Source organism: Protopterus annectens, chromosome 5.part0 (assembly GCF_019279795.1).
Source record: "Protopterus annectens isolate FY-2018-M chromosome 5.part0, PAN1.0, whole genome shotgun sequence".
Classification (NCBI taxonomy): Eukaryota; Metazoa; Chordata; order Ceratodontiformes; family Protopteridae; genus Protopterus; species Protopterus annectens.
The window spans coordinates 878929728-878955641 of record NC_056735.1 but is presented as its reverse complement, the minus strand read 5'-3'; the positions used below and the strand labels follow the sequence as shown (position 1 = coordinate 878955641).

At 37.0% G+C, this 25914-nt stretch overlaps 1 protein-coding gene across 1 annotated transcript in view; it reads right to left on the bottom strand.

Annotated features, from left to right (window-relative positions):
• CHRDL2 (chordin like 2) overlaps positions 1-25914 on the bottom strand; it is a 714636-nt gene that overhangs the window by 316380 nt on the left and 372342 nt on the right. Inside the window, exon 5 of the mRNA XM_044072677.1 lies at positions 23148-23241. Coding sequence (XP_043928612.1) covers positions 23148-23241 — 94 coding nt within the window. The remainder of the gene's footprint in view (positions 1-23147; positions 23242-25914) is intronic.

The following is a 25914-nucleotide window of genomic DNA, read 5'->3' as shown; positions in this document are numbered from 1 at the left end:
ACCAAAGATGTAGATGAGGGTAAGGTGGTACACGAGCCTATCTAGATCTCACCAAGGCTTTCGACACCATCCCCCACTCTGGAATTATAGACAAACTCACTAAACTAGGTATAAATTCCTATGTCACAAGATGGGTTGCCAACTGGCTCACTGACCGAACCCACACTATGAAAGTAGGAGACTCTAAATCCAACTTCAGACCAGTGACAAGTGGAGTACCACAGGGTTCAGTCCTAGGTCCTCTCCTGTTTGGTAGCTACTTCTCTGATGTACAGGCTAACACAGAAGGTCTTTGGCTAACAAAGTTCGCAGATGCCTGCAATCTAGGAGCCATAATCAAATCTTCTAACGATGTGGACATCCTACAAAAGGGCCTCACTGAGACAGATGCCTGGTGTCAAAGCTATGGCCTCAAGGTCAATGCCAAAAAGTGCATTGTCATCCCTTTTGGTAAAAACTCTGTACCCATGAACTACCACATAGGCAGTAGTCTACTTCAAAAGTGTGATAAGAGACCTTGGGACACAGGTGGACAGTAGTCTCTCCTTTGATAATCACATCACCACACAAGTCAGGAAATCCTTCTATGTGACACACCTCATCACAAAAGGTTTCTCATCCAGGAAAAAAGATGTCATTGTTCCCCTCTACTCATCACTCATTAGACCCATTATATTGTACAACGCCCCTTTTGGTATGTACCTCACAAGACATCTACAACAACTGGAAAGGCCACAGAAATACCTCACAAAGAGGATTACCGGCCTCAAACAGATGCCCTACGCAGACCGTCTCAAAAAACTCCAGCTTTACTCTGTCGCATATCGCCTACTCAGAGGCGATCTCTGCCTAACATACAAAGCTATGTCAAAACCCAGAGCTGTTGGACATGCTCCACATAAAGAAATCCCAATCCTTCCGAGCTACATGCTCTAGGGACCTAAACCTTGTTACCACGATAAACAGAACATGCTGGAGGGATAGATTCCTATCTTAGAGACTTCCCATACTCTGGAACAAACTATCTTTCTATATCAAACAAAGCTCCTCATTAGCCCTCTTCAATAAAAATCTTGATGATTGGATGAGAGATAGGAAATTCACCCCGGGACTCACTTCTGTGGCTCTGCTTGACAGGAGCACAGGAAAATAATTTTCTTGGGTGGCAAAAGCCAGGGTACTGTTTGGCTAGGCTTATATAGGCCCTAGGGCCAATAGCCTAGTAACTACCTATGAACCTATGAACCTATATGGACTTTTTCCTCTTTCAAGATCTGGATTGCATGCAGATAGTAAACTTGTGAGAATTAATCAGGAATCAAGAGAAGAAAGGAAAAAAGAAGATGGAGACTTTTTTACCTCCAGTGCTGTCAGCTGTGGGTTATTTGGGTTATGCAATGGGCAATATATGCTCTGTTTGAGACTGAATGTATATAGTTTATTAATGATAAATGAATTGTGAATCTTGAGATAAGTTAAAACTAAATGCTTGTAAGGGCTGAAGTAAATCATAAAGATACATTCCCTAAATCTATTCCTTTTATTTTTAAACTAATGGCCAAAGCATGAGACTTTGTGAAAAGTGTTGAAGTAACATACGTGGAATGCTTTGCTGCATAAAGCTAAGATAAAAGAGAAAAAATATACATCATTTTTGAAAGGTCAGAAAGGCAGAACCATCAGGTCAGAAAGGAAGAGCCATGTATAGTTACAAAGCTCTCGGGGGGGAGGGGGTTAAAAATGAATGATGAATCATTTTGGTGGATCTGGAAGAAGACTTAGGACAGAGAAGGCAGATGGTTTGTGAGTAATGGCATAATGATTTACTTAGTAATTTTTATGGGTCCACTGAGGATACTACAGCTCATCTACAGAGATTCTGGAAAGTCTTGAAAGCGAAGTTGCAACATAAAGCAGCCAGTACAACAGGGGGTGATTTTAACTTTGTTTGCGATCCAGTAAAAGACAGAATCCAATCAGTTAAGGTACATTGTTCTAAAATGTGGTAAGTGTTAATGGGAGGGGGCTATCTGGAGAAGTTAAATTTCATAGATGTTGGGGGGTGTCATGCATCAAAATGGCATAGATAATACTAACACTGAACAATAGTTCTGGCATCACCAGCAGGCTGATCTCAACAAATTTTTGTGAGGAACATAAGTATAGAACATGTCTGCCACTTTATTGGATCATTTCTTAGTAAAAACTACATTAGACTGGTACCCTGTGTACAGGAAAAGTGAAGAATAGAGACTTGACCACCATTTTATTAAAGGATACAGGGAAAGGGGAAATTAAGGGAACGGACAAGAGATTATTGGGGAAAAGTGGCAAACTGACTATTACCACACAGTGGGATTGTTTTAAAGTCAAGCTGAAGGAATGTTCTTACCAGCTTTGCAAGGGATCAATTGGTGAAAAGGGGTAACAAATCAAATATGTGGCCAGACATTCTGAGTAACAAACAAAATACGTAGGTAAAAGAAAGATGCCATCTTCCACCAAACTAGGCAGAGGTCAGCTTCAGGTGTACTCTCCAGATCATCTAGTGGAATTGGGCATCCTGAGGCAATGTCACAACTGCCTCATGTATACAGACAACCCTCTCCTCTTACATCTAGACACAAACACTTGTGAGAGATGCAAATACACAGCCAGACTGGAGGCTAAGCGCTCTCAACCCATGACTGTAACAGACAGTCAAGAGGAGAAGAGATGCACTAGCATCACACCACCACACCACCACTAGTCACACATGGATCTACAAAACAAGCACTGGCAAAACATTCACATAAATACACAAAAACATATTCAGAGGCACTAGGTACCAATCTGAAAAAGAAACAGTGCCCTCCAAAGCAGACAAGCAAGCAACCTGCACCTCCAAACACAAGCCAGAAAACACATAATTCACCTCAGCAGTGTGCCTCACGATGGCCCCTAAGGCAAAACACCATACCCAACACGCTAGTAATAGGAGACTCTATAGTAAGGCACACAGATGTTCCACTCACCAGGCTGAACAAGGAGAAGGTTACTGTCAGCTGCCTGTCGGGTGCTATGATCCGCCACATAACACAGGCACTTAGGTCACTCCAGAATAAGTACAAGTATGATGCTGTCATTGTACTATGATGCTGTCATTGTACATGTTGGTGTGAATGATCTAAGATGTACCTCCCTGGACTACATGAAAAGAGACATTGAGGAGCTCTCTGATCATGTAGCCCAAGCTGGTATGACCCTAACCTTGAGTAGCATACTACCTTCACCTAGAATAATACCACAATACAAAGACAAAATGATCAATTTCAACAATTGGCTAAGCTTCTGATGTCATTCTAAGGGGATCCAGTGTCTGTCTGCCTGGGATGACATGATAGACAAGCCCCGCTGTTTTGCCAAAGATGGTTTGCACCTGTCACCCCTAGGCTTTCGAATACTGGCCAAGGCTCTTGCCATCCCCATAGTGCCCTTTTTAGGCAAGGCTCAAAGGACAACCCAACCACCGTAACCAGCACAGGTAACCAAAAACTAAGGGTAATGCTACTCAACGCCAGAAGTTTCAACCTCAAAATGCACGCACTCGAGGCACTCCTCAGTATGGAGAAAATCGATGTTTGTGCAGTGACAGAAACCTGGTTCAAGGCTCCAGAGAGCACCCCAGCACTACCAGGTTACAATTCATATAATACTTTCCGGCCTCAGTTACCGGATCGCAGTACAAAGGGCGGAGGTGTATCCATATTCATCAAGGATACCCACATCTCCAAGTTAGTGGCGCAGCATGATGCCCTAGAGATCATCCATGTACAACTATCAGCAGGCAAAACCACATTTCTAGTCATAGCTGTTATAGATCGCCCACCATGTCCCAAGATGCTCACTCAGCATTCCTTGAGGCATTGGAAAATATAAAGGTCCTACCCAACACCATAATTTTGGGTGATTTCAACTACCCTGGTATAGACTGGGTGAACTACCAAAGTTCTAACTCCTATGCCCAGCAGTTCATAGAATTTATAAATTCAAATGCCCTTGAACAACTGGTATGTTCTCCCACTAGAGGGGACAACATATTGGATTTAGTCATCACAAATATGGGCGCCCATTGTACCACACCCATTATCACTCCCTCTCTGGTCAGATCAGACCACAAACTGATAACACTGGACATCCTCATCCCTCCACCTCCCCCAGTCAAAGAAACTATCGTAAAAAACCTTTCCAAAGCAAACTTCAAACTACTTGCATCAGAAGTGGAAAGCTTCACTATTCCCTTGCAGAAGGATAATGATATCCAGGATGCGGAATCCTACACCAAGGCACTTTATATACATCTTCAGGATTGCATGGACCGTGCAATCCCAAATAAAACCAAGACTCCTTCCTCAAGCAAGAAGAAACCAGCCTGGTGGACCCCGGCCATAAGCAAACTATACAATAAAAGGAGGAGACTTATACAAAAAAAGGCAAAATCTCAAGTAGAAAGATCATCCCTGATCAGCATTAGTAAGAAATTGAGGGCCCTCATCAAGTCAACTAAAGCCAATTTCGAAAAGAAGATTGCCAAGGATGCCAAAGATAACCATAAGGCCTTCTATGGTTACATCAAAAACCTAAATGACAATGCTCAAGTCTGTTCTGAGATAGTACAAAATGGAGCAAAATACACTGACCCCACTGACATTGCCAACATCTTGGCTGATAGGTTCTGTGCAAATCCCCCCCCCCCTCAGCACCTACAGGGCCTATTACTATTCCAGGGGATTGTGTAACTCCCATTATTACTGATACGTTGGTTAATAAGGCTCTATCTAAAGCTAAAAACACTGCCTCCATGGGACCAGATGGTGTCCCGGGATGTGTCATACGCGAGCTCCAAAATGAATTAACCCCGCATCTGAATACCCTGTTCAGTCTCAGCCTCTCGACAGGATATGTGCCCATAGAATGGCGCACAGCAACGGTGGTTCCGCTGCACAAGGGTGGGCTCACAACCGACCCTGAGAACTACCGACCAATAAGCCTGACATGTCTGATCTGTAAAGCAATGGAGTGAATCATTATGGAACTCATAAATGGAGAGATTGGGAACCTCCAAACACTTGACCCCACACAGTTCGGCATCGTCAAGAGCAGATCATGCCTCCTGAACCTGGTGGACTTCTTTGAGACAGTTACTCAGGCTATAGATAAGGGAAAGGAGGTACACATGGCTTACCTTGACCTTGCTAAAGCATTTGACACCATTCCCCATTCGGGTATTATTGATAAACTCGCCAACCTGGGCATAAACCCTTATGTCACAAGATGGATCACAAACTGGCTCTCAGACAGATCCCACAAAGTAAGAGTAGCGGGATCTATGTCCGAATCCAGACCAGTAACGAGCAGTGTGCCTCAGGGCTCTGTCCTGGGGCCCCTCCTGTTTGGCATATACTTCTCAGAAGTACAGGCAAGCACTGAAGGGCTGTGGCTGACCATGTTTGCGGACGACTGCAAACTGGGTGCTATAATAGAGTCTCTGGCTGACATGGATATCGTCCAGAAGGGCCTTAATGAGACTGATGCATGGTGTCAAAGCCATGGTCTCAAGCTAAATGCTAAAAAATGTGTAGTAATCCCCTTTGGAAAAAACAGAGTACCCACGAACTACCACATAGGAGGTAACCCCCTGAAATTTGAAGAAGTAATAAGGGATCTAAGCACCCAAGTAGTTAGTCAGCTTTCCTTTGATAACCATGTTGCCAAGGTGGTTAGAAAATCCTTCTATGTGACCCATCTGATCACAAAAGGGTTCGCATCAAGATCTAAGGATGTAGTGGTGCCCCTCTACTCTTCCCTCATCAGACCCATTATTGAGTACAATGAACCAATTGGAATGTACCTGGCTAGGCATCTCCAGCAGCTGGAGAGACCACAGAGGTACCTCACTAAGAGGATTACTGGCCTCAAACAGTTGCCCTATGCAGCACGATTGAAAAAACTAAGGCTTTTCTCTGTTGCATACCACCTTCTCAGAGGCGATCTCTGTCTAACATACAGAGCCATGTCCAACCCAGAACTGTTGAACATGCTCCATCTTAGCAAAACCAAATCTACTTGAGCTACACGCTCTAGGGATATAAACCTCAGCACAACAATGAATAGAACATGCTGGAGGGATAGATTGCCTTCGCAGAGACTTCCCTTGCTATGGAACAGGGTCCCGATCTACATAAGACAGAGCCCCTCACTATCACTCTTCAAGAGAAACCTTGATGAGTGGATGGGTAACAGAAAGTTCACACCGGGGATCACACCAACAGCACTACTAGATAGGGGCCAAGGGTACTAGCTGCTAGATCAAGGGCCTAAGGAACTAACCAAAGGGGCGGTGAATACCACACCATGTGGTTGGGCTAATATATGCCTTCAGGCAGATAGCCCAGTATCTACCTATGAACCTATGAACCTATTAAGAACAGAATGAAAAGCCTACTATTAATGGAAGTTCATAATAACTGGGTAAGATAGTTACACTTTTACTGGACTAGGGGAATAAAATTGTATACATTTCTAGCAAGAAGATTTAAAACTAGAGATAGGAGAGTGTTTATAACAGCACTTCAAAATGAGGAGGGTTAGACCATTATTCATCTGATACAGATTAGTCAAATGCTTGCAAAAGGGTTCCAGGATGGAACTGACAAAATGATGCATAAAGGAGAAAACTGTGATAATTCTGGCTGGTCTATGGTTACAGTGCTAAATAAGGAAGAGAAGGAAACCCTGAATAAATCAACAACTAAGGGAGAAGTGTTAGAAGCAATTATGTACCTAAACAGGCAAAACACCTGAGCCTGAGAGCATTAAAATGACATTTTACAAAGAGTTTTAAATGGAACTAGCTGATTGCCTTGTTATGTTATATGATGAAGCAAAATGCAAGGATAGTCTCTTCTATTGTTCATTTAGTAAGGGTAGTTTTATATAAGAAGGAAAAAGATAAGTTAGACCCTAATAACTACTACCTTATCACATTGTTAAACATGAAACTAAAGGCGTTTGTAAAGATTTTTACCTAAAAGATTGGAAAAAGGTAGTTCATTGGTTAGTACTGGAGATGCAACAGGACTTTGTGAAGAGCAGATGTGGGGCTTGCACTTAAGTGAAGAGCAGAAGTGGGGTCTTGCACTTAATTATAATAAGGCTGCATAAACGGAAATATGCTTCATCTATAGGGACTCCCATGGCAATGTCATGTTTTGACTTTCAAAAATATCTATTTGACACTCTCAGTTGAATGTAAATATGTTAGGTATTTGACACAGTCAGATTCTCAGAGTAATTTATCGGGAAGTATAAATTGTTGTATAATTCCTCAGATTGTATTTTTCCTTTAGTGGTAGAACCTCCATACCTGTAGAAATAGTAAAAGGTACATGACAGAGGTGTTCATTTTTGCCACTTCTATTTTTATTGGCAATAGAACAGCTAACATGGTATTTCAAGAATTCACTGGGGCAAGCAGGGAATAATATGCCAAGCTGGGGATTATACAGCTCAGTGAGATTTGCAGATGATTCAGTAGTCTTAAATTCATATCCAGTAGGTGGCTAAATGGTATCTTTACTATGTTAGACAATTTTTCCGTTATCAGACTTTGGCTTAAATATAAGGAAACTGGTTTTATTCTTATTGAACAAAGAATGTAAAAGCAACCTCCAATATTTAGATCAGTGCCAGTCAAGATGGTGAGAAAGTACAGACATGTGGGAGTCTCCATGTCCAGTAATTTAAAGAAGATAGTGGATAAGACTGTGAAATTCATAACACAAGGACTGAGAGAGAAAAATAAGACATGGAAATTAAAGAGACTCACATTTATAAGTAGGATTAGTATAATAACTATGCTCTTCCTCCCTATGTTTCTCTTTTTGACTAGGCACCTCTCTCAGATGGTCTTCACTAATTATGTTAAGAAATTTCAGACTGTGACATCTGATTTTGTGAGTGACTCAAGAAATTGAAAATCAGTAGGAAAAAAAGTGTTTGCAACAAGATAAGATGGGGGCTTCATTATCTTTGTAGTAACATACATGGCAGCAGCAGTGGATTGCCAATAACACAGTAGCAGGGTAGTACTCAAACCAATATGAAATGAAATAATAGTTCTAGAACATCTGCTACAAGTCTCAGTGGAAGATATACATGGATGAATCAAAGTTGTGGGGCCCAGGAGGATTAGAAATGTGGTTTGAGAAAGCATGACCAAAGAAAACCCTAGGAATATAAGCAGTGCAGGATTGAGGGAGATCATATCTACTGACTAGACTAAGTTATGGCAAGTATAGATTATTGTAATGATTTGAGAAAATGTGGAAATGGGTACATTTCTGTCTTATGCTGAAGTATTGGAATTTATTCAGTGGGAATTAAGTAGTAACAATACGCAATATATTCAGATTAAATCAATGATCTTTAAAGTCTGGCCAATGATGCAGTGCAAAAAGATAATACAGTAGATTAAAAATTACAATCACTTTTGTATTAAATGGATCAGCAATGAGAGGAATTTATAGCTCACTCTTGAAGAGTATAATAAGACATTTACAGGACTTAATGACAAATAGGAATAGGGACTGGAAATGAAGGTGAGCACTAGGGATCATCCCAGTGACTATATGCACTAAGTCCCCCCTCCCTATGGTCACCTTTACTAACCAGGAGGTGCTTTAGTAAAGGCATTATGCTCCTGCCCATCTGAAAACAAGAGGCTGAGTGCAATCAGATAAATACTGGAGATAAGGGAGTGAACTGGCAGATAATGTCCATGTGATCTGGCAGTGTATGAGAATGAAAGGATTATGGAGCAAGGTGATAAAGATGAAAAGAAGGACAGTAAGAATTAATTGTCCAGAGGGAACACATTGTTTATTTTAATTCATGATAATTGATATGAACAGACTAGGGATTTAGGATACAGTAAAAAGTTGGCTTTCATATGTAATATCTGCCTGTCTTGCAGTTTACATTCAAGAACTTGAAATGGCCTGGAGGGGCAGCTAGCCTAGTATTAATCCATGAACCTACGAACCTATAAGAACTGAATGTTTCTACTGTCCAGCTGCAAACAACAAATCATAACATATTTAAACAGATTTAAATTGAATACAGTCAAACTAATGAACTGCAAAGAATTTGAGGAACACAACTGTATTTTTATATACTGGTTGCATGTCTGAAGTAAAAATATGGTGGGACTGGAAAAGAAGAATGAATGTTTATTTGGAATCTTGCTAATGCACTAATTGAGTAGTATATACTTAGGATAAGATAGTGATAAATAATTTCACAAGACTGTTATGGCAAAGTTCATATTTTATCAAGTATAACACTTTTGTTTTCTCCTTCCATTTTTATTTCCTTTTTGAGACTTTAAAAGTTGTAATAAGGATTTCCATTTAAAAATGTGCTTTCCAAAATATGTGTCATTATTGTCACAAACAGTGCACTGAAATTTTACTCTAGAATCAATTATAGAGTTCTGTGATATCATGTAATCATTTGTCTTACACAGATTCCCGAATTCCTTCATCACTATCACTTGTGTTTGTATCCATTTCTGTCTTTATGAAGAGGGTTTCTATTTGGCTTGATGCAATCCACCAGGTCTGTGAAAGAACATAACAAGTCTGATAACAATAACCGTATTGTTTATATTTGCCTGCCTACATTTATTGCATAACTGTTTTGTACAGACAACAAAAATAATGAATGAACTCATGATATATGAGTAGTAATAGTAATGGTTTTGCTTGAAAACTGAAGATGTTTTTATATAATTTCTACTGAAACTGCCAAATATCTCTTGTACCTGGTAAAATTCTTCTTACTCAGGCCTCATTAAAAAATGCACCATAGAGAAACCCATAGATGTTATAGTTCACGTCTGATGAAGCTTTTTCTCCCATATTCTTTGCACTATCCTTCTGACCACTGCTAGCTCCAATTATTATTTGCTTTTCCCATTTCACATTTCACATATTTAACTTCTTTCAACATGTCTGTTTTTGAACATAAATCACTTGCAGATGTACTGGGTCATGCCTGAAAAGAGTCCTCTAGGATCATCCCACTTATGTAGTTAACCAATAAATAGAGAAACAATCATGTGCCCATCATGTGCATTCCTAAACCTTTGCGATGTAGCCACCTCCTTAATTTGCCAAATAAAGACAGTTCCATCTCTCCAGTATTATTTAAATGAAACAGAAGGTACTTAAGTGCATCTTAATTAAGTATTTTTTTTCATTCAGTGTCATATCTTGCCAGTTTGTTCTGCTACTTCTATTTCTGAACATTTTTATTCAAAGGCAATAACAGAATATTTATGTCGCACACACACACATACATATATACCAAATAAAACCGTGGGCAAATTAAAGAGCAAAACTATTGCACAGTTTTTAAATATGTTATGAGTCATGGTGTCACCAAAATTGGGAGTTCATCAGAATTTCATTCTTTCTTTTTTATAAGTTATATATACATGCACATACACACACACACACACACACACACACACACACACACACACACACAAACACACACACACACCATATGTTACTTACTTACTTACATCTCTTTTTTCTTTCAAAATCATATTTACCACTTCTTTTACATTTACTAATACTTCTTTCACCTCTCTTCCTTTTGTACAAAAAACCCAACCCCTATAACTTTGTCCAATACTTTCTCTGTCCTTTTTTGCATTACGTTCCTAAAAAATATAGTAAGCATTTCTTTGTGTTTTTGGCCTCCAAGTATTTATATAATTTCTTTCATTATTTTGTCATATAAAATGAATCACCCCAATACACATATCTTCTTCTTTTCTACCCTTTTCTACGACTCTGTCAATATTTTAACAAATACTCTTTTCATCCATGAATAACTTTTGATTTTGAAATGTGAAACACAACACTGAAAGAAAAATACCAAAATTCTTAAGTATTGGAATACCTAGTCCATGTCAAAGATGGATGCATAATTGTTATCTCTCCCCTAGATCTTGGAGCATCAAGACAACAGAGTTGTCATTTGAACCTCTTTATATGCACTTAAGAAATGGCAGCTTATGCATAAAGTATTGAAGAACAGGATCCTCTGCTGGAATGCTTGAAAAAGGCTCAAGCAGATGAGCAGTTGAATGGATGGCCTTCATGCTTTAAGGGGTGGAGGCCTATCACTCCATTAGCAATGAAACAGCAGGCTAAAGTCGACCAGTTCAAGGCAGAGTTAGCAATTACCAAACAATCATTTGTAGCTTTCAAGTATAATTTGCAGCCCAGTAAGATAAACTTGGAGCAGATCAAAAATGACATGCATGTGCAGACCAGTAAGCTGGATGTTCCACAGAATATCTTGAGAAGGGTTTATATTAGCGTCAAAGGTGTACCTGAGAGCATTTTTGACCAGGACCTCAGGTGCTTCTTCAAACAGTTGACTAGTGAAGTAATATACATACCAGGGCATCTTAATCTGACAAAAAAAGAGTACATCAAATGGTCCATTCAGGAATGTGGTCCATCCCCAACACGTATTAATGTCAATTCAGCCAAACACAACTTGCAACTGACTCACTAAAAACAGTCACACACATAAAGCTATTCCCTGTGGTAGGTATTCTTTAATGTTTACAGCAGTCTATTAACAGATTTTGTTCACTACGAGGAAAGCACTGATACCCTTCAGACAGGAACTTATTAAGTGGCTTAAGTGCACCCTGTCCTACTTGTTGTAGAACAACAGGGGTCCAGAATAATCTTTCATGAATCCAAAGAAGCCACTACCTTCCAATAAAGTATAAAACAACAAATTGATGGTCTACAACTAGTGTCAGAAGATGGAATTTGGTCTGAGAAGGAGCTGCAATGTAAGATGATGAATAGGAAAAGACAACACCCTTCTTCTTTGGCTAAATTACCAAGCAGAGCCAAAAAGAAAGCAGCACAAACCCAATCACTAATCAAAAAGACAACTAGACAACAAGCTCCAAGGAATAAGACACCAGATAAGGGGTCTCAAAGGGATCCTAGACAAAATAAGACACAGTCCAATCAATTGCCACACTCTGCTGATGCAAGCCAACATAGCAAGAGAAAAAAAACAAAGAAAGCAAACAGGGATCAGTGGAATCACTGTAACATAAGATACAGTGAGACAAAAACATATACAACAGGACTTTACTACATCCCTGGAGAAAAACAGTTCATCGGGTGGAAAACGTTTGTTAGAAAGTTTCTTGGTTTTCTCCATTCTGGCAGATGCACGGTGATGGACTAGCAATGGATTTGCAAGGCTGGGCAAGAGTGCAATGGAGGGGTGCTATACATTTTACTCACTTTGGTGCTTCTACTTCTATCCAAGTTTCTGCATAGTAGACCTACAGGGGTTACATGCTCCAGCCAACCATGCTGGACACTGAAGCCCCATAAAACAACATGCATACCAAATGTATGAATTAATGAGACTAATAAGCTTTAGAAAGGATTATAAGACAAGCTGAATTGTATGTAACATTTTTTCATTATTCTTATATATACATATATATATATATATATATATATATATATATATATATACACACACACACACACACACACACACACACACACACACACACACACACACACACACACACACACACACAGATACACTGTATATATGTGTGGTAATAAGCATACCCTTTGCTAGAAATGTCATTAACCTGTAGTTTCTCCTTTTTTCTCTGACTAGTGTCACTGTTAGAATATTTAGTCAACATTATTTTGTTTGGGGTGTAGTAGTGTTTAATAATTTATCATTACAGGACATGTTAATATACAGCTGTATATATTTTGCTTCCTATTCCAGTATGATATATCCATGAACCATTAAATGATTTACAGGCTTGCATGGAGAAAGGCATAGAACAAGTGATCTAATGGCTAGTTTCTGTGTTCTCTGGCTGACTTAAAAAATTTGCATAGGGGGCACACTTTAGAATAAGAAATCAATAGCTACCTTTCAGTGTTTACTTTTTATTTTGTAATTTGAACCATCACTAGAGGTTTTTTTCATTATTCCCCAGGCACTACTATGTTGTCAAATGATGTTATTTTCTATCTATACAGCAGGGTGGTCAAAGTCACAGTAGTCTGGGTGGGGAAGGGGGATTTGATACCTACTTTGGGTTAATCTTACAGACTTGAATAGCTACCAAGTTTGGTTAGCTGGAAATCGGTGGCTTTTTCCTTGTGCTACCAAAGGATGTTGGTACAGATCCTAACTCAGAGGCGTATACTGGAATATGGGATTGAGAGGAGAACTCATCATACCAGACTAGACCTAGACCCACAGCAGGAATCTTCCTTTGCAAGGCAAAACTCAACACAATACATCAAGTTGCTATTATGGAACATAGTGGGGAGTACCTTTCCCATTTGAAGAGCCAGACTAATCCAAAGGATTACATGAGAGCACCCACAGATCATATGCCTTCAAGAGACAAAACTTAGAAATGTCAATAAATTCAGAAATAGGTATTTTATATTTATTTATTTTTGTTGACGACAATAATCTGACAGGACAAGAAAGGCTTCTTTTCAGTGAAGGCCCATTGAGAAAAGTTCTAAATAATAAAAGGAGAAATGCACACAGAAATGTTTTAATACACAGAGTTCTACGGAAAACACTGCATTAAAAAAACAGGGATAATATACAATAATGATCTAATAAATAGGGTTATAAAGAAACACTACATTAAGAGTACAAACAACACAGAGTAATAGTTTAATATGCAACATTCTAAGGAAGCATGATGTTAATATGAAGATCTTTGAAAGTGGTATTCAGTTTATCCAAAATTAAAATAGTGTAATTTTATGTTACAAAATGGAATAAAAGGAGGTGGAGCAGTGACAATAGGTGAAAATAGTGGAAAAGTGTGAAGATGTAGTGAGGAAAAGTTAAGAAGCAAAAGTGGGAATTTAGGGAAATTGGAAGAAAAAGAAAGAAATTTGTGGAGAAATGGGAGTGAGATAGTATGGCTGTGCAAGTGAGTTTTGGTGGGAATAACATTAATTTGCTTTTCTTAGGGCTGAAGGTCAAACATACATTAGCAGAAGATAGCTGGGGTGAGGTGGAGGAGGTAGTCACCCCAGGTGCAAGGTATGGCTGTGATTCTGGGCATCAAAAAAGGACTTTTATTTATTCATTGTTTATTTATTTATTTTTTGCTCATGTTGACATGAAAATGTTACAGAGGTGATGTAGCACCATAATGGAAAAGAGATCTTCACATAGCTTTAGGGACTTGTGGGCAGAATTTGCATTAAGAGACATGGACTGGTTTACATATCAGCAGTTGTAAAATATTTGGAGAACATGAGTACAAGAAACTAAAAAAGGTGCTAAAACAATGCACTGTAAAAAATTGGATGCAAATCAAGAAAGGGAGGACTGGGCATAATTTCTAGGGACCTAAAGGAACCTAAGGGCTGACAATCAGTAAGGAGATGTTCATGAGATGGAAAAATCAAGAGGTTGCGGCCCTTACACCCTCAGAAAGATGTCAAGCATGGAATGCCCTTCAAAGTTAAATCAGTGGCCTAAATTTAGGGATCAGCATAATGCACATGCTTTCAAGATAGTTTAGAATGGGAAAGAAGAGCAATAGAAATTGTTGGAAATGTGGAGTGCTGAGGCTGATGGCATACATATGCTTTGGGAATGTCAGAAACTAAGATGTTACTGGGTTTATATTTTTTTCAAAAGACTAAAAGGAGCCACAGAAATGATGGAAGTTGTAGATCTCTGGTGTTGTACCCAAATATGGAAAAATAGAGTGGGTCCTTGCTTCCATTGTAAAAAAAACTCTGCGTACAAGGGGAATGGAAGTCAAAGACAGTTATCTCCTTTCAGGAACTGTACACTTTCTTTTAGGTGAATAAAATAAATATTCTTTATTCATTTAAAACTACTGTTCAAATTATAGAAATGACTGATGACATGTGTTTGAACGGGATATCTGAATATTTAGTATTTAAACCGAGAAAAATATTTGCTTCTCCATGATTCTGTTTTTCAATTTTTTGATTAATTTTTGCATTATAAAAAACATATGCAAATAACATATAACAACAAAATAACTATCTAAAAGTGTGCCTACATCATAGCAATAAATTGTGCAATAAAACACAGCAATTTAGAACGATTATAGAATGCTAATTAATATTTACACAATAAAGGGATTAACTGTCCAGCATTTATGTTCGGAGGTATGTATGTTCTCATTTTAATGATTGATAACTCTTTGTGACAAAAAGCAGTGGTGATATTTATATCCTCTGCAAATGAAGGAGTGGACTCCTTTTTCTACTATATTTTGTAATCACTTATCTGGCAATAGTTTGCTGAATCCAATTTTGAGGATATTGCGAACTTGGTGTATATCCAGGAATTGGGGTATTAAAAAATAATAATAATAAATTATGAACTTGCCTGACCATAAAGCCAGCAAAAAAGTCTGAACTCGTTCCCAGGAAAGAAGAATAACCATATATTTATACACCATATGTTGCCAGTCTGCTTTGACTGAAGATTTACATCTCCAAAAAACAATATTTTCCTTTTTCTATATAATTTGAATTTTAAGAATGGTAAAAAGATCAATGTAAAACTCCCTGAAAAAACTCCCAAAATAAAGATGTTGCAGTTTATATGAGAATGACAGAACCATATTCTTGTCAAATGATGTTAAAGAAGAATAGTTTGTTTGCAAGCCACGTTCTCAGTAATTGACATGAATGCAATAATAGATAGGCACGATTTCCTATTATCAATACTAACATCAACATTGTTAAGAAAATTAATTATGGGTGGATATTCTTTTTTCGAAGAATCTGACATTAACTCAGTTTTCATTATTAAGTATTGTCTACAATCATGAAATATAAGCCAGCTGTCCATGTTTAAGTCAAATTTACACATTAAATCTATACGTATTACTTTATTTTCTTTTAAGAACTGACTACAATAAAATGAGTCCCTGTTTTTGACACTCAGCATTTCCGTAAGTTAACATTTTCCATACAATTTTTTTAAGATCAGGATATCTATAAATAAAATTCTTAAATACATTTAAATACTATTAATACTGCAGAATATGTTGGATTGCTAATAGGATTAATAAAATAATCTTTAATAACCATTTCTTATTGTAAATTATAATTTGAAAATGGTATAATAAAGTAACAATACTCTCATAACTTAATCAAATTGATCCACACAATTTCTTCCAATTAGCCAAATAAATAAAATTCAACCAATCAGCAATATTTTTAATAAATGAATCTAAAGCATACAAAGGCCATGAAACCCAATACCTCCACTCTTTCATTCCCTGGTATGGTGTCTTAAGACTATTTTTATGTTTAGTTGGGTACTATAAGAATTTCTGAATTTATTAAATGATTTAATGAAATGTTTTAATGGAGATAAAGAAGTAACAATTTTAATCAAAATGAATCTTTCTTCCATGGTGAAAAACTATGTATTCCAGCTGAATATTAAAATTCTAATATTATTCAAAATGGGATAATAGTTAATTCTTATAATTTCATTAAATTTACTTATAAGAGTTAACCCTAAGTTAATGACCATCTTTTTGCTCCAACTAAACACTTTATAATGTTTCATCAAGATATATATTTCTTTGTTGATTAATAAGGTATTAGTTTTATTTTTATTAAAACGTATCCCCAATATTCATTCGAAATATGTCACTGATGCTTCTCCATGATTCTGAAGTATGCTGATCATTGCATATAATACACAGAGTTTGAATTTGTTGCATGTTTCTTCTTTCTTTTACTTTCTTTTCACATAGTTTCTTATTGGTACATTAACGGTTACTATTGTTGTTGCTATAACAAAATGAAATGCCAGTTTAAAAAAATTTACATTTTTTTGCAGGGCACAAGCCACACACCCCCAAACACCCCTACACGCACACATCCACACATACCTGATGGCACCTTAAAGTAATACATATTAAGTCCATGATCACACTAATTCAAAGAAAGGAGAAATTTCCTAAAAAAGGCAACACCATTGATGTACAATTAGAAATCTTCCCAACAAGGACTTCCTATAGGAAACAGTGATTCTGCTTCTTTAAATCTTATGCTTCAGGCACCTGACTCTCAAAAGAGTCCCACTTCGTCCACCTGCAGGACACATGACTTTCTGCATCAAGTTATATCTTTTCCCACATTATAATATGACCCATGTATTACAGGCCCGTTACTCATATTTTATGTTTGCTCTTATATACTTTGAAATTATGCAGATGCATTAATGTCATGTTGTGCAGCTCTTTTATCTGACATAACACTAAAACTTTAGCAGTTATGTTTATAGTTCCTTATAAGACTTTAATTACTTATGAAACAGCTCATTGTCTGCTACTCATGGAACACAAAATGGAAGTCAAATGAACTTCAGACTCCTTAATGGTGTATTAAATGTGGAAAGTTTGAAGTATTGCTCATCTAGTTTCATTTACTCGAAAGAACTTAGCATTCTTTATTTTTGACACTAGTTCTACAACTGGCAACACTGGTTAATCCCTTCTTTATGTAGAGCTTGTGGTTCAGTATAAATGTGAATCTTGCCTTTCCTTACCACAGTAACTATGCCATTCACCAGTTCATTTGGCTATGAGTGCTTCATAATGACATCAACACTTTCCATTCACTTAAATTCCTACCCTGTTTTAATTTGGTACTTTGCTAGGAATACATGGCATAGCATCAGCTTTATTTGAACTTCCCAGCGGTGTGAACATTGCCGCTAGATGATTGTCAAGGTTAGTGTGACACCCCAACCTCATGTGTAAAAATGGAAAAAAGGGATTGTAGATGCATGGGTAGATGGATTCTCTTAGAAATCTTCCTAGCTGTGTGAATAAATCATCACAGTCATCCAGAACCTCATTGCAATGACTCTGCACTGCTGATTCTGTACATATGCTCTGTGCTTTTACACAGTCAGTCCACGTTACCATTCCTAACTTCTCACAATCCAAAATACCTAAAATGTCAGAGTTTACTACTTTAAGTACTATGATTTGAAACAGGATCTTTATACATTCATTCCAGCAATTTTGACTCAGTACCTCCATCCACTACCCAGAATAATTAATGTCCACACAGCTTTAAAACACATTTTCAGTCAAATTATAATACTCTTCATCTGAGTCTTGTTTAAGTTCAACATTTTTCTTTCTTGTTTTCAAACTTCTTTGACAGCAGTCGGACATACCATCATGTTTCAATGCCTCTGATGGCTCTTCAGAAGTCACTATAGCAACTGATTTTACTTCAGTAGTAGTAATATACAACTCATTTTTTCATTCTGCTGCTCAATGACATGCAGGTCCTTTTGAACACACTTAATTTTCTTTTTATACCTTAGAACAATATCCTTTTCTACCAAACATTTTACAAAAAATATTAAAAGGTGGTTAGTGTTTCCTGTCATGCTTACAGCCATATCTGGTACATTAAGCTTGTGTTTGAATTGTACAATGTTTTCCCTTCTTCCCATTTTTATTATACTGCATTGGCTTGTGGTTCTCTTCATTTTTACTAAATTTGTGACACATAAAATATTATTTCTTATTTTATTTTTTTATTTTACTCATATTTTATCTTTCACACACTGTTTCCTCAATTAATTATTTTAGCTATGTACTAGTAACTTCATTTGCTAAACATCCTAATGTTTTGATAAGTTTGGGTATATTTCCCATAAAGGGCCACTATGGCCAAAGACTGAAAATAAATGTTATTTTTTGCGTCTTATTTCAATGTTCTAAGTGGTACTAATGTCTCTACAGTATTCAAGGTAGTCATTAATAATTACTTTGTTCTACCCCGAGACCTGAAGGAAGGAAACAGTAAATTTTTTTGGCTGAGTTTTCTCTTTATCATAATCTACTCTTGGGAAACAAAAAGATGAGATTATCATGCTTTAAGTCTCTTATGCCAGATCTGTTCTGCATTTATTTGGAAAAGTGGCATCCAGAATAACAGAATGTTTGAAAATATACTGAAAAAGTATCTGAGACTTTCTTCTAGTAACAATACCTGGTTTGTATTCTTTGTCATGTTTTAAACACACTACAGTAAACAGTTTTGTTTTCTTCTTTTGTAAAGAAAACATTAAAATTAGATTTTTTTTTTAAATTACAGATCATTTAGCTACTCATGTCAGTCTGTTTCCGTCTTTGGCTTTGAACATAATGCCCTTGTAGAAAACAAATCATGAACAAACTGCAAAGTCACCCTGGACTGTCAATAATTACCAAACGTCTCTGTTATTGCTACCATTTTATCTCCGATGTTAGATCTAAGTTTGTTAGAGTAACTAAATAACACAGGGTCAGTGAGAGCATGGTCTAATCTCTATGACGTCCATATCCAGACTGAACTTTCTAGAAAAAACTATCACATGACATGCAGACTCCTATTACTAGGTCATTAGATTTTACATCTATATATCCCATCTATGACACATGTAAGGTATCACACATACATTGATTCTTTCTGTAGAATAATCTTTTCTTACAGAATTTCTGGGCAGGAAATGGGACACAGGAAGTTAGACAAACCTAATGTTGTAATTATTACAGTTATCCTCCACAAAAAACAAGTTGTGCATGTTCAATTACTTTTATATTTTTCTGTAAAAAAGAAAGTAAAATAACATTTTGATTCTGAATAATTTACTCAATTATCACAAATAAAGTCTTTGAATAAGCACATACATAAATAAGTAAACAAACTGTTTGTGTCAGCCACCTTTATCACAGTGATCTAGGCTAAGATCAAGCCGCATGTGTCATACAAGTCAGCTGACATAAGATGGACCAAATGACCTATGACGAGTCTTATTTCTGAATGAAAGGTTTGGTTTGAGGCACTGATTGCTGGGGTATGACATTACAGTCTTTCTAGAGAAGAGGCATCTGAGCAGAATGAAAAGCATTGCCAATACCTGGGCTATTACATACTGGAATGTGTCTAGCCCTCTAAACAGAATTTTTCTTATTGTTATGATAAAAAAATAACTTGGGAAGGAGTGAAAGGAGCAATGTAGGCCATTGTGTTTAGAATTTATTTATTTATTATTTATTTTCAGTTTGATTACTGGGGAAGTCCACTGGGCCAAGAAGTGCCCATTTTCAGCGGAGGCCTGGGGAGAAAAGCTCTATAAGCAATACAATGAAATAAAGGTTACATAATGTTAAAGGTAAAATACAAGAGTAAAATTCATACAGTCAGGAAATACAAATACATAAAATGTGCATAATAAGACAGTGCAAATTCAGATTTTTTTTTTTTGTGGCAATACAGATATTTACAATATTTACATACTTGGAGTCAAGTGAATGTCAGTTGAGTCTGGTTAAGCTTGAGGGTAGAGAGGAGCAGGAGTATGGAGAGCTCAGTGGAGAGAGATCCCTAGAATTTATACCAGGTGAAGGCAGGAACATTTCCATTTGGATGACAGGTATAAGAAAAGTTGGGTCTTGAAGGATTCAGAGTTGGATATAGTCCTAAGAGAAGGAGGGAGGGAGTTCCATTTTTTATCTAGAGAGAAGGAGATTAGAAGTTGGCCGGCGGGACGTTTGGGTTTGTGGATGGAGATTAGGTTTTGGTGTTCAGATCTCAGAGATCTGTTTGGGGTGTAAGCTGGAAGGATGTTTGTTAAGGCTGGGCATGAATCTGGGTAGAATATTAGTTTGTGAGCGATGGTTAGTTGGAGATAGTCTAGGTGGTTAGGGAGTTCTAGCCAATTTAGAGATTGTAGGGTAAGGCAGTGGTGAGTTGAGGTTTTAGATTTAGTGGCGAATTTAGAGATCTTATTATAGCAATTTTCAAGTTTTGAGGTATTGGAAGTAGAGAGATTGGTTAGAAGAGGGGCTCCATATTGTAGTAAGGGTAGAAGGCATGTAATTGCCAGTGTGTGCCTAGAGGAGTAGGAAAGAAATTGGTTATTCCTGTAGAGCATACTTAACTTTTGGTGGATTTTCTTTATGTTTTTTTGTATGTGGAGATCGAATTTTAGGTGTTCATTTATGGTAATGCCGAGGAGTTTTGCAGAAGGGACCACTTCTATAGCAGTATTGGTTTGGCTTAGGACTTTGAAAGTATTTTTGTCTAAGGAGGAAACCCTGGTAGGGGTAAAAATTAGTATGAAATTTACAAGCAAAAAAATGCAAAAACATATTTTTAAATGCAGTTAAATGGAACACTTTTGGGCAAATTTTCAAAAAACTAGTTTGAAAATTCAGTAAAATTCAGTAAAGTATGGTAGTAGTGGTACAGTCCATAAAACAACAGCAGCACTACTGAGAGAGATACAGATTTGTAGTGTGTATCTTGCCTTTACTGACTGATCATGCATCAGTCTATTCCTCGTTTTCTTACAGGTATTCATAGGCCTTGATTTCTTCCACCATATATTAAAAAGGTCAGTGCTAGCTTGTACTCTCTGGGTTAGCCTACAAACTAAATTCCTTATCATGTACTGTCATCCATACCTCTCACCTGCCCAGATTTTCACAGAATGTCCAGATTTTTGCCTCATAAATTTGGCCTGTTTCTCATAAAATTGTGGTTTTCTGACAAATTACTGGCAAATCATTGAGAACTGAAGTCAGAATATAATGGCACAGATTAGAGATTTAGATTTCATATCCTTCAGAAAAATTGCATTCATGCAAAATCTGCTATGTTATCAACTTTCTAAGCTTGTAAGAGCAATATTTAAAAACTGCCTCTATATTTGGGGCTTCATTCCCCCCATTATTTGTGGCTCTGTCCAGATTTCTTGCTCTAAGGGGTTGAGGGGTATGCATAACATCATAGTTGATTTAGTAATATTCCACTGTATCTTATATGATATGCCAGCAGTAGACTATCCAGTCATGAACATTATCCCATCATATTTTACAGTTTTCCTCTGAACTCTACTCTCAGCTGCTGAATGAACACACACAGAGCATACATAACTTACAAAGAGTGAATGATGATTTACTTACTTTGATCCTGCAGTACATACTAAAACTCTTTTGACTACATTAATGACAGTAAGTGATTGAAATATAGATAAAGCTATTAAAGTGTAAGTTAAAGTTCTACCTGGAAATGAGAATGGGAGTTGAGGCAAGAAAATGTAGCAAACTGTTAGCTACTCTTATATTAACTCAAACTATCCTTAAACTAGCTTATCTAATAAAAAGTTCCACCCTAAAATGAGATTTGTGACTTCTTTTAATTAACATTCATGGCCTTCATTTACATTTACTGTGGCTTGAATGTGCCACACAGCTGACATGGGCTTTGTTAACAAGAGACAAACTAATTTAAGTATGGGCTACTTCTGTATAGGATTCATAGGATTCATTTGTACTTCAAGAATATTTTAGTCTAATGATAATGTATGCCTTGCTAATACCTACCCTCTCCTTTCTTAAAGAGGGAGAAGCCAGTTAGTTCCAGAGAAAATTAGAGATCATCCATCCAATCATTTGGGTTTAGTTTGAAGGAAGGTATTGAATCACATTTCTTAATCTGCAGAGAAACTTTATTCTAGAGAAGTGAGGTGCTGGCTGATAAATATAGTTCTCATTTACAGTTTATCTGTCAATGAAGGTTCAGGTCTCTGGTTCTAGTCATAAGTGTGCTGTCTGTCTTACTGAGATATTGCTTTTCAAGGCTCATTTGATATTAGGCCAACGTCGTTGTCAGACTTTGGTATGCAATTCCCTTGTACATACCCTGTAAATTTAAGAATTTGCTCAGCAAACATTTTTTGTTTGTTAAACTGGTATTATGATTGCTTTGTCATTGCAATGAAGATCTTTACTGTACTATCAGGAGAAACTGTTAAGGAATAAAATCCTGCAACCAATTAATAAACAGCTATAGCTTACTTACAATGTAGCACTACAGCAAAAGTAAATACAAGAGTAAAACTGTCATAATGGTAGTCAAGAGTAAATATCTTATAATAGCAGTCTGTAATAAATCACATTTCTAATGTACCTTTGCATACTTCGCAGCAGGAGTCAGGAACTACTACAGGTGAAGAGCAAGACAGTTCAGGACAGGTCTTCAAGCCACAATAAACATGTCCTTCCTAAAGCAACATAAACACAGTTTTATATAGTTCTTTTGTGCGTTATTTTATTTTGACTTGTAATACTTTTTTATTTTACTGTTATCTATTACTGTTAAACACAATATTATTTTATGTTCTTCCTCCCTTCTCACCACTAGGGTTCCAACTACACTCACAATGAGTTGTTATCAACTACTGATTTTGCCCTCGGATGATGTGTTATGATATTGCATTATAAATAATTATGTGATGCTCAGGCTGCATTACTGGTATAAAACATGTCAAGATTTATGGTCACCTTCTTGGCATAATGCCATCATATAATAAAGCTGCCATTACATGTATTTTGAGTATGTAAAGTGTAATATATCTGTAAAACTTTCTTCCACAGCTTGATATTCCATGTACACTGCCATATATGATCACACATGCAATTACAGCAGCAAAGATATCATATGTCCACCCAACCTACAAGCACAGAGTTGCAATGCATCATGAGGGACAGCAAGGAAATGCACATACTTTCCCCAAGTAGTTCATAGCCCACTTTGTTTTCAATTCCACACAGATTTTTATGTGCCATATCTAGGGATCACATTGCTTTTTGTTAGTGAAGAATTTCATTTTCAGGTATTTACTTATGTGGAATATTAGAAACATAATATGATTAAGGTGACAAAAATTACTTTTACCACATCTGTTTGGCAAACACACATGCACATATACATACTCGTACACACACACACACACACACACACACACACACACACACACACACACACACACACACACACACGCACACCCTGCAAAGGTCGAAGAGATTGTATCATAGGCATATTCTCAGATGCTTAAATTAGTACACTTTAGTTTGCAAACTCCTACTCTGTCTGCCAGAGGGCTGCACCAGTAAGTGATATGGTTTATTAGTGGAGAAAGCTGTACAGAGAAGGATGTCTAAGCTGTTATTATACAAATAAGAACATGGATGTTGAATATGCATAAAAGCTGTTATTTTACAAATAAGAACATGGATGTTGAATATGCATAACAAAAGATAACTATTTTAAATACACAATAAGCAATTAAAAATATCCATTAGTGTATTCTTGTTCAGAAAATACAGTTCATCATTATTAATTTATACTAAAATTATAATGTAAAAGCCTAAACCTACAGAAAACTGGCTTGTCAAAATGCTTAAGAAAGCTACACTAGGGCTGAAGTGGGTGAAAACATGTTCCTTACTGCATCATCCGGTTTCTCAAGGATCACTTATTGAGTCTTTATTTATGATATTTGCAGCTCACACTGCAGTAACTATGAGCTGTTAAAGTGGTCCTGGGTTTGGATTACTCCGTCTCAACTTGGAAAATGTGTGACTGAGCCTTAATTAGGCAGTGTTCTTGGATTATCACTGAAAAATGTGTTTGTGTCTAATGGGCCTAACCTTGTTAACAAGTAAATAAAATATACTTTCATTAATGTATGAACAACAGTCTGCAGCAGTTAGCAATGTCTTACAGTTAGTGTGGAGCATTAAAACACAAAGTTGTTAACAAGATGGTGTCTCTAGTCTGGGGTTTGAGTTCTACAGTCTCTGCCTGCTTTGTGACTTTGAGCAAGTCACTTAACCAGGCAATGCTCTGGTGCAATCAGAAAATGGGTTTAGGCTCCTCAATGGTCTTTTACTTTGCATGCCTAGTAACTATGAATGTACAGTAAAAATGTATCTGAATTCCATATTGAACTCAAGTCTTTTGGTACTTATTTGCCAATACTGTAGTCATCAAACCTGGTTTACAGTGTGGCCCACATTCCATAATAAACTATTTTTCACCAGATATCTCTGTATCAGCACCAAAGAATCTGTGTGCAGGTCCTCTGGAACCTCAAAAAGGAATAAGCAAAATCCTACAAAAGTGGATAATGTAATATCCTGATAGTAAACCATGTGCACCAATGGACAGAGGGGACACATGAATACTTAGACCTACAAATAGGTCTGACCCACTTCTTCAGATCACATATTGACTGTCAGAAACATAGCAAACAAGCTGCTGAATTCATGCACGAAAATGTTGATGTTTCTAAGGCTGGAAATATAAAGGGCAATTACCAAATTTCTGCTTCCATTAACTGACTGACCTAACCCTGCTTGTCAATACCTTACTCTCTAACATCAGTAGTTTGTAAATCTTAACTAGCCAAGGTTTACAAACTTGTGCTACAAGAACCCAAATGGAAAAACTTTTTCCAGACAGTAACTAGAGCTAATTGTTTGCAGTTAAATAGTATGCTGACCATTTATTATGCACTTTATTATATAGGCTGATGTTGTTGCTGTCCCCATTTGACATGCAGACTGTATATGATAAATCTAACTTCCTGTCTTCCACTACAGTAATAGTTGTCAACCTCTCAAGGTCAAAGGCAAGACTCAAAAAAGGGAACATTGCCTTCTCAGTCCTAGCTGCCTTTTCAGAACAAATTTGCCACACATAGGATTATTCCTTCTTCATCATCTTAAGCACAGAAAAAATATGCAAGTTTAGAATGTAGATAGAAGGAATGCATTTCCCCTACATACATGGATATAAAAGGTTTACACACCCCTGTTAAAATGTCAGGTTTTTGTGATATCAAAAAATGAGACCACAATAAATCATTTCAAAACATTTCCCACCTTTAATG